The following is a 10,740-nucleotide window of genomic DNA, read 5'->3' on the forward strand; positions in this document are numbered from 1 at the left end:
ATTCATCTGATATAGTTACATTTTGATAGGTACATTGGACTGTCCTCTGTGTGTGTGTGTGTGTGTGTGTGTGTGTGTGTGTGTGTGTGTGTGTGTGTGTGTGTGTTGTAGATCCTAGGATCAGTCAATCTGCTGACTGTGCTCCTGTCTAACAACATTGTCATTTCAGCATAGTGACCTCACTATTCAGCATTCTGTGTGTGTGTGTGTGTGTGTGTGTGTGTGTGTGTGTGTGTGTGTGCCATTGCCATTAACCAGTAATGGTTTTTTTAACCCATGTATGTAATTGTTTTAATATGGCATGTGTGTGCCTGTGAGTTCTAGGATGTAGAGGCAAATACAGTGCGATTAAAGGAGCATGAAGCAGACGTTCTAGTTCTTGAAAAGAGCCACATCAGAAGCTCCAGCCATGCAGGCTCCTCACCACTCAAGTATGACCATTTCATTGCCTCTTTATTTCTTATCTCTCAGATTCCGTTCTTATGTTTTTCCATCATTGATTAATTCACAATGTGTGTATCTGTAGTTTATCAGATGTTATTAGTGCTTGCTTTGTAAATGCACTAAAAATGTATTTCATATTCTGTGCTTTAGGTACACTGTGATGTCTGGAACTCCAGAGAAGATTCTTGAACACTTCCTAGAGACCATGAAACTAGATTCCAAGTTTACAGAGTCAGGTACTTTCATCACAAGTAAGGAATAAAACTATTTGGTATGTGCTCTTAAAAAAATCTTTAAGAGACTGGTGTGATGTGGACTGAGGTGAAGTGAAAGCCACACACATCTCAGTACAGCAGTATTCCAACTATTACATGGCCTACATTTGATCAAATTACAGTTTTGTATTATATAATGGAACACCTAATATGACATTAACACTTGTAGCAACAGCTTCATCAAGAACTGTAACAATTTAATATGGTTTTACAATTAGTTCAGAAAACTGTGTAGAACTGCATAGTTTAGAGAATCATGTCTTGTTCAAGGCACATGCTCACATGTACACTAATGAAGCAGTCAAGAGAAATTAGATTGAAAAAATGTGGGGAAAACTCTAGACTGCATTTTCAATTAATTTTGTCTTGATTTTAAACCAACATATAATGAAGCAACGTTTATAGTTGCAATTTACAGGTAGATTGTTTACTATGTATTCTGCAGCATTTTTTCCATCTGACACTTAAATGAGAGCTGTTGGGTGAATGATGAGTGAAAGGGTCCAGTCTATATTTAGTACTAAACATTGCCACTGATCTAATGCAGACGAAGTCATGTGCTGAGTATTTAGGGGTCTGGCCTGATGTTTATTGGACATGCTGACATGCTTTTTTCTCTTCTGTCTCATTGTGTTTTTCTGTGTGTTAATCTTTCTTTTACTCTCTATGTCTATTTGCAGATCCAGCATTGGATGACTTTGTGCTTATGCACTGTGTTTTTATCCCCAATAAGCAACTGTGTCCACTCCTTACGGCCCAATATCCTTTATCTCTAAAACACTTACCATTTTTAAACCCATTGTTTAATATAGTTTTTTATTTTATCTTCTTCTCTTTCCTTCTTTTCCATTAGGCCTGCTATTGTACATTTTAAGCCTCTCTGAAATTCTACTCTTTTATTTAATTTAACTTGTCTTTTTTAATGCCACAGCGGCAAATTCATGTTAACATTGTAATGTATGGTATCTAGATACATTTGGATGTTAGTTGTATCCAGGTCAGTGTTCTGCGTTGGGTCCTTAACCTCAGTGAACCTACCAGGCGCAGGTGTCTCAGGGCAGTGATCAGGAGAGGCTGGACTATGCTCTGAACAACAAGCGGAGAGTCATTCGTCTGGTGCTGCAGTGGGCTGCCATTAACACCCCCCACCTGCAGGAGGAGGAGAGCTCTCTGGCTTTCCTCCAGGTCTCCATCAGCACATAAACACCAAGGGCAATGCTTCAGTTCACATTTTAGTCACAAATCTGAATAAAGGATTCTGAATCAGTTTCAGTAAATGACAGGCCTCTATTATACCTAAGTGCCCCATTTATATTTGCAGGGTTTTGTTTCCATCACTGGCTTGGAAACATTTCATTTCATTTTTCTTCATAACAATGTAGCTTGATTAAACATACTGTAGAGTGCAAACGTTTGCACACCTTAACTTCAATATGATAAAACCACAAAGGTGTATACATTAGTACTTCATTATCTGAAATAATGTCAGGATTATTAAATAGAACAATTAAAATGATATTTCTAAATGATAAAATGTGGGCTTTTGTTTCACTAATGACCTTTTTGATGTATTATGCTATTTGTTTCGGATTTTTCAAAAAATCTTGCGGGCACTTCTTACATTTTTTCTGCTCTATTTCATTTTCTTTCTATTTCTGAACTATGGTTTTTAATGTTCATAAAATTCATAAAATTATATTATGTACAAGTTTTTTTTACAAAAGAAAGATCTATTTTTCTTTTTAAGTCCTTGTAAAAGATGTTTTTTTAATTGCATTGTCTTAACTTGCCTGCATTTGGCACACTGCTCATAAGTTTGTGTGTTAGAAACTTGACTTAAAGGAAACATGCTGACAGTTTTAGTTCATTTAAAAATATAATAATTAGGCCAAGTCAAAAGGGATTCAAAGTTTTGAGCTAATGAATGTTGATGTATATCTAACCACTGTAACCCAATCAAGTGAACAGAAAATGTATCATAGATCAAACAGAAACCAAATGCAAACTTTTGCACACAATTGTAAATCTAAACAGGTTTACTTGTGCATTATAATTGCATGATATTGAGTTTACTTTTTTGTGGTGCAGGATTTTTACATGGCAGTGTCTGAAGATGCCAAATTAATTCCTGCACTCAAAGATCAACTCCCTGAGCTGGAAACTGTCCTCAAACAGAAGTGAGACTGTTTTTCTTCTTATTTTGCCAATGGTCAGGCTTTACAATGTTTTTAAAAAGCCATTATGATAGTTACAAATACGGTACTTACCATGAAGAATCATTTATTTTTATTTTTAGTTCGGATGATGCGAATCCCTCTCAGAAAAAGGTAAGGAAAAATAGTACATCTCTAAAAGAACAGAGCGATTTACATTATTGCCTGCTGTTCCAGAGGAGTATACATTTGCAGTAATTTATGCTTAATCCCTCTGTTCTCAGCACAAAGTGCTCCTTCGCCAATTCAGCATGGGAGATGAAAAACTGCAAAAACGTCAGCCAATCAAAAGCACTGATGAGAGTAAGTATCCCTGATTTTGAGGTCAAACTTGCATGGCTTTCATTAACTGTTAAAATATATGAATTTAGTAAATGCTAGGTATATACAGTATATTTGATTACTAAAGCAAAAATATTTTTTGAATGTATTACTAAACTGTGATTAGGGCCTTATGTAGCTTTTACATATTCACATCATGTTCTTGTCTCTGCACTAAATTATGTTTTACATAAACCAGAAATCATTTAGCTATTTAAGTTTTGTTGAAAAAAATTTTTTTGTTCGTGAACTTTTATAAAGCAATAGACCACATTCCAAAGAACTTCCACAAAAAGAGAACATAATCAGGTTTTACCTGCAAACATGGAAGAGTCAAAGTCTCCAGATACTGTTGCAGATTTTTTAGGATTCCTATAAAAGCTAACCAGTCAGTTTTGTATTTGAGACTGCTGATGCATTTATAAAGACAAATGGTTGTTTTATCAGATCATGACTTCTGTTCAGTTTGCTTTTGTTTATTGTTAATAGTCATTTTTTTATGCTGAAAACATTAACTGCATGATTTTTGAAGACACATTTGATTTACACTATTTCTTAGTGTGCCCCTTAGACTTTCACTCAGTATTGTACACGTTAGACAGAAAGAATATTCAAATTTACCGTGAATGCTGACGGTCAAGGAAAACAGAAGACATACAATTGAATGATCTAATGTTAGTAGCAGAGTCAAAACTGTCGGAAGTGTTGATCAGCTGATAAAGTGTTAAACCAAAGTCACTGACTCCTCGTCAACCGTATATATTTAGAACATTAGTCTCTTTCTTTCATGCATTTAATCACTTCTGTATTTTCTACCTGCAGTTCTGTTTAAGGTGTACTGTTGTGATCACACTTACACCACCATCAGAGTGCCTGTATCTGCTTGTGTCAGAGATGTTGTGTCGGCTGTATCAGATAAACTGGGCTCACAAGAAAACCTTCTCCTGATTCACCTCAACTCAGCTGGTGGTGAGAACATACACGCCTGTATTTACCCATGCACAGTCTACTTCTTTTGTTATTAGTCATTTTTAGCATGGATTCGCCTCCTGTAAAAAATGGTTATTTAAAAGTTGATAAGTACTTCATTATACCACTTTAATTTTTCAAGTGTATTTGATGAATGGCTATGTTAATGTTCTCTAAGTGTGTGACCTCTGGCTGCTTGCCACACAAAGCTTTATTCTCAGCAGTGTATCACTGTTGCTGCATTGTATAAAATTTTGCGCACCACTGTGGCTGCTGGAGAGGAGACAAGCTTTTATATTATGGCCTAATAATGACCTTTATAAACACCACACACACACACACACACCCACACATGATCAAATCTGAAAATTTACTAGTATTCACCATTGTATGGTTACTTTAGTTGTAGAAACATTACAACAAAAATCATACAATGGTGAATACTAGTAAATTTGGTTGATGTATTAACCTGGTTAATACACAGATGTATTACAGCATGACTGTCATTGAGGGGTTTGTGATGATAAAAGGGAGAGTGAGTGAGAGCTCAGAGTTATTATTGAACTGTAACCACTCTGTTATGACAACCAAGCAGGGGAACACACACTCCTCGGCCCTGCGTCAGGAAAAGTGTGTGAGTGCTCCAAAACAATAATGACACACTATATTTAGACTGAAACCATGACCAAGGATTTTTGGCACCACCGATAATTATAGCTCTAATCACTTATTAGGCTTGGGGCTGTGTGAAATCTGGAGAGTTTTTTTAATGTGTTTGTATCATGTTGAAAAGTATTATTATTATTATTATTTAGTAAAATAATTTTCTCTTTTTTTTTTAGATAAAGTGGTCCTGAAGCCCAATGAAGTGTCCATCTTCTCCTCCCTCAGCATTAATGGTCGTCTCTTTGTCTGCTCTAGGGAGCAGATTCACTCCTTGGTAAATGAAAGCCAGAAGCTTCAACTTAAAAAAGAAGAAAAAATTTTTGTTTGTTTTGTTTTAATTTTGATTTTCATTGAACACTTAATAGAGGGTTTCCTAAAATAGTTGCTAAAATAAAGAGTGCAAAACCACACTATTTTACACTATTTTTTCAATATCGACACAAAAACTAATTTTTATTCTATCTACATATGCGAGATAATGCTAGATATGCATTGCATTTTCTGGCATATTACTCAAGGTGCACGGCTGTTCACTGGTAATAATCCATGTTAATAATCTTGGTCAATAATAAAACAATATTTTCATTTAAAACAAATGAAATGTAAATTTTGTATTTTAGTGGATGCATGAAGTGATCCAGCAATATAAATATAACTTTCCTGTTTTTTGAAAATCCCTCAGGGGAATATAATCAACAAGAAACTAAATCTTTGAAATCAATTATTCATGGTATAGAAGCAATATATGTTTAATTATTCATGTCTATGAAACAAAACATGTTTTTTTACAAGTGCACAAGCTTATTGTTTCATTTCATGAGTTTTGATTACCCTGATTGATTATTATGCTCTATTGTGAATGCAGAGTCCACTACCAGAGCAAGAGGGACCAGCTGCTGGCTCCATGTCCACCCTTGAGCTAATGAGCTCCAAAGAGGTGGCCTACCAGATGACCCTTTATGAATGGGAACTTTTCAACTGTGTGCATGAGGTAAACATGCACACATTTACATTGATCTGTTTAGAAGATGCTTTTATGCAAAGTGACTTACAGAATAGAATCCAACCATACAAAAATAAATATATTTCATGCAAAATCTACAGGTGTTTCCACAAATATACATTGTGCAATTCAGGATCTAAAAGGAAAGAACACATTACAAAATAAACACCTATAAATAACACTGGCAGATAGTAAAGCATAGCACAAGAGAATGCAATAGGATCACATTAACAAGTGCTCACAGACGACTAAAGGCACACACACACACACACACACACACACACACACACACACACACACACTCACACACATACACACTTCAGTGTAAAAGCACGAGTGTTTTCATATGGGAAATGATGAAGCTTGGTTTCTTTCAGCAGAACTGATTAAATTCACTCTGCTCTTCATTCAGCACGAGCTGATTTACCACACGTTTGGCCGGCAGCACTTCAAAAAGGCGACAGCCAACCTAGATCTCTTTCTACGCCGGTTCAATGAGATCCAACTGTGGGTGGTGACGGAAGTATGTCTTTGCTCCACCCTTAGCAAACGTGTCCAGCTGCTTAAGAAATTCATCAAGATTGCTGCCCAGTGAGACACATTCATTTTGCCTATTAGTTACAAATGTTCATGACTTACAAGTGTTACAAAGATTCTAGGGTGGTTATGGTTTCTAAATGAATGATTTAAAGAACTTATGCCTGTTTGTCTGCATCTTTCTTTTTCTTAGCTGTAAAGAGTTTAGAAATCTGAACTCGTTCTTTGCTATTATAATGGGATTAAGTAATCCAGCAGTCAGCCGGCTAAACCAGACGTGGGAGGTACGATTTTATAGCATATTCATCATTATCTTTATCATCATTATACACTGGGGTCAGATTTAAACTTCCACAGTACTGTATGTAATAGCAGTGCATAGGTGTTTTGTGTTTACGAGATACACGTTATAAGAACTCATACACATACCCTAATTAGTAAATCTATGAACATCTGATATTCTGGAATTTATTTTTACTCCTTGCTCGTTATAGAAACTGCCCAGCAAGTTTAAAAAGGTTTATGCAGAGTATGAAAACCTGATGGTAAGCTAAAATTGTGTTAATATGATTTAAAGTGAATTTAGTAAGTAGTAAACAAATTGCATCTCTCATTTGCTTTTTGGCCCGTTCCAACTCTGTCTTTGAACCTTTCAGGACCCCTCTAGAAACCACAGAGCTTACCGCCTCACTGTTGCTAAACTAGATCCTCCCATCATCCCCTTCATGCCTTTACTGATTAAAGGTGAGTGCAAATTAGACCTGTCCTATCCCCTTTTAACAACATCCATTTTTCTCTGGAAAAGTCTGCAGTAAGCAAACCACAGAGAAGATTGTAGTGGAGACAGGGTTATAACTGAATATAGAGACGTATCTGATATAAAATATATCTGAACATACTATGAACATAGATGAGGTTATTAAGATCAAGAAAGCACTATAATTCTGATTACTTGATATATATATATATATATATATATATATATATATATATATATATATATATATATATATATCAAGCAATCAGAATATATATAATTGTTTATTATTGTTGTTCCTGTCAGATATGACGTTTACTCATGAAGGCAACAAGACATTTGTTGACAGTTTGGTGAACTTTGAGAAAATGGTGAGTCTTTTTAAAATCCTTGGTTAAAGAATTTTATCTAGGGATATTTAACCCTTTTAAATGTACGAAACTATGAACCATTCTTTATTTTTCTGAATAAGTACAGTGCCGGTCAAAAGTTTGGAAAGACTTGTATCTTTTTTAAGAAACACATGCATGTGTCTTTTCTTTTTTTTATGTAAAACGTATGTAATTTAATGGTAAAGGGAAATGACCAAACAGATATAAAAATATTTAGATGTTAATCTTTATTTTCATTGAAAAATCCTCCATGTCATGAATAACAGCTTTACCCGCTCTTGGCATCTGGACAGTTAGTTTCTCCAAACATTCAGCTGAAATACTTTGCCATGCCTCTTGTAAAACTTGCCAAAGGTGCTCTTTGCTAGTTGGACATTTCTTTCTGACCTTGCGATAGGATATAGGTGCGGTGACTTTGCAGGCCATTCCATGCTAAATAACACTACAGCCGACAGTTTGCTTTTTAAATAATGCTTATAAAATATAAGACGTAGACATTCCATTATTCAAAACCATTTCAAAGCATTAAGCTTCTACTTCAATGTTTGACTGTGGGTGTGAGGCAATCAGGTAATATTTTTCTTTTGTTTTTTACTACATAATTTCTTCGGTTTAAGCCACAAATAACTAATATGGACTTCTTCCAGTCATTCACTGTCCAGTTCTTGTGTGTTTTTGCCTTTTACCTAATTTTAGCATATTAACAGGTCCAAGTGTTTCCAAACTTTTGACAGGCACCTTCCCAGTAGATACTTCAATATCCACAGGAATTACTGAATAATATGCAATCGAAAAGTAAAAAATGTATTTAAAATATAATAATTAAAACTGGTTATATATTGCATTCAAATAGCTCTGTGTTAGATTAATACAATGCTGATATACTTTTTTCAGCGAATGATTGCCAACACAGTGCGGATAATAAGATACTGCAGAAGTCAACCCTTCAGTAAGTCCATAGCACGAAGAACATGTAATTCTGTTTAAGATGCTATTCAGCAAGTTATGTGCAGTGTGTTTTGTCATTTGGTTTGTATAGTATTATAATTCTTTTTAATAATATATAATTGCAATTTTAACAAGTTAGTATTTTAATTATAATGCTAATTATATTAAACATTAAATTACAAACCACACACAATTACTTGCAATCTGATCCACTTTTTTCATCCACCATTTTAACATGTTTATAGACCATGAAGCTCCTCAAGCCACCAAGAACCACCAGGATGTTCGGCTCTATGTGCGACAAATCAGTGTGATTGACAACCAACGTACTCTTTCCCAACTTTCTCACAAGCTGGAGCCCCGACGCCCCTGAGCCCTGCTCACCAAGGACAAACTCATGCTGCTTCACTCCTTCCAGTGAATAAGCTAGCTGTATATACTCGGGCCATTTTAATAGGAACAGCTATACAGCTGCTCATTCACAATTATCCAATAAGCCAGTCAGGTGGGAGCAGCACAATGTTTAAACCATGCAGATGTATATTATACACTACTGCCACATGAATGGCTGATTAGATTGCATGACTAAACAGGTGTATAGCTTTTCCTGTTAAATGTTGAGTGAGTATATATGACAAGCCAAAAGAGCTCTTCCTCAACATGATCAGCGGAAACCATGAGCATACCCACATATATATTATATGTGCCATTTGTAGGATGCTGTTTTCATTTTAACGCATAAGGAATTATCAAAGACAATCTTTTGCAGTTTTTTGTACCTGTATGTACATAGTATATTTTTCTGACATGCTGAGGTGTTGTCTTATAATTGTTTTCATATCCATCAAAAATGCTCAAAGACTGGACTGTCTACAAAAACCTCAAAGGTTTTAAGCAGGAATCTGGAAAACTATCTGTTTATTTCTTGTACTGTTCTGTTTGGTGGAGAGTCAGTGAGCTTGTTGAATTGCAGATGATCTTGTGATGAATGTAGTACAAGGTGTGTTCTATTATTTTTGCACACAAGTTGTTTTGAATCGGGTTTGTTGATGTTGTGCATCTGATGTAATATTAAGTGTTACTTCGTTTGCACCTCAGCATGAAATTATTTCATCATTAAATCAAGGGACCCCAAGCACATTTTAGAAGTCTGTGGGTAAGCTCTGTTCAACATTTTAACTGTTATATGTCGACTGCACTGTGTAAATAATCAGAGTGTTTACTGAGGGATGTATGCATTTTGTAAATATTTGAAGTCTATTAAAAGGAAGCTTATATGCCGCTCTGAATAGTCAGTTCTGGTTTGATTATTGATAAAATAAAATTGTCGCGTAAGTCTGCGTTTTTCCACAAAACAGCTCTGAAGATGTACTGCGGAATTTTGCACCGAGATGTTAGCAGATCCTTTAAGTTCCTGTAGGTTGTGAGGTGGAGCCTCCAAGTATCGGAATTGTTTGTCCAGCACATCCTTCAAAAAGGTTTAATTAGATTGAGATCAGGGGAATTTAGAGGCCAAGCCAAAACCTTGAACTATCGGCCATGTTCCTTAAAACCATTCAACAATTTTGCAGCGTGTCAAGAAGCATCATCTTGCTGAAATAGGGCACTGCCATTAGAGAATACCGTTGCCATAAAGGGGTTGTTTTTGTTTTGCAACGTTTAGGTTGGTGGACAATTTTCTTTCTTGGTGCTCCAGGTCTAATGTTTCCAAGCCCACTGTGCTTTCTTTGGTGGACATCTTTCTATCATAACCAGCATTAACTTTTTGCTTTTTGCTTTTTCACTTTGTGTAAGTAATTTGCGCTCTTCTATGTGTTCAGATTAGGCAGACTGTTTTTTGCTGCCAGAATGCATTAATGAGCCTTTGGAGCCCATGACCCTGTCATTAGTTCACCAGCTGTTGTTCTTTAGACCACATCTGGTAGATGCAACCACTGCCTACTGGCAACAACTTTGGAGATGCTCTGTACAGCCATGACTATTTGACTCTCACATACTGTTAAATATATAATATAATTAAATAATCAGTGATATTCATTTAACCTATGAGTGGCTTATTAAAATTACAAACAGGTATAGATTATAACTCATTTTACCATGCGGATACACACCTTCACTCTATCCAGAGAGTTTCCCCAGCACAAAACTGAACCCAAACATTAATGAACTGCTTGTCAGGGTATGCTGCTAAGCTTCCTGAGCCTCTTAGTAGCTT

The 10,740-nt window shown here is 35.7% G+C and overlaps 1 protein-coding gene across 1 annotated transcript in view; it reads left to right on the forward strand.

Annotated features, from left to right (window-relative positions):
* rapgef4a (Rap guanine nucleotide exchange factor 4a) overlaps positions 1-9,814 on the forward strand; it is a 35,896-nt gene extending 26,082 nt beyond the window's left edge. Inside the window, 17 exon segments of the mRNA XM_046845586.1 lie at positions 325-431; positions 595-680; positions 1,400-1,478; positions 1,754-1,904; positions 2,808-2,896; positions 3,016-3,046; positions 3,157-3,235; positions 4,076-4,222; positions 5,065-5,162; positions 5,754-5,879; positions 6,304-6,482; positions 6,622-6,712; positions 6,923-6,973; positions 7,085-7,172; positions 7,492-7,556; positions 8,472-8,526; positions 8,771-9,814. Coding sequence (XP_046701542.1) covers positions 325-431; positions 595-680; positions 1,400-1,478; positions 1,754-1,904; positions 2,808-2,896; positions 3,016-3,046; positions 3,157-3,235; positions 4,076-4,222; positions 5,065-5,162; positions 5,754-5,879; positions 6,304-6,482; positions 6,622-6,712; positions 6,923-6,973; positions 7,085-7,172; positions 7,492-7,556; positions 8,472-8,526; positions 8,771-8,898 — 1,650 coding nt within the window. The 3' untranslated portion in view covers positions 8,899-9,814.
* Positions 9,815-10,740: the final 926 nt, after the last annotated feature.

Source organism: Silurus meridionalis, chromosome 3, assembly GCF_014805685.1.
Source record: "Silurus meridionalis isolate SWU-2019-XX chromosome 3, ASM1480568v1, whole genome shotgun sequence".
Taxonomy (NCBI): Eukaryota; Metazoa; Chordata; class Actinopteri; order Siluriformes; family Siluridae; genus Silurus; species Silurus meridionalis.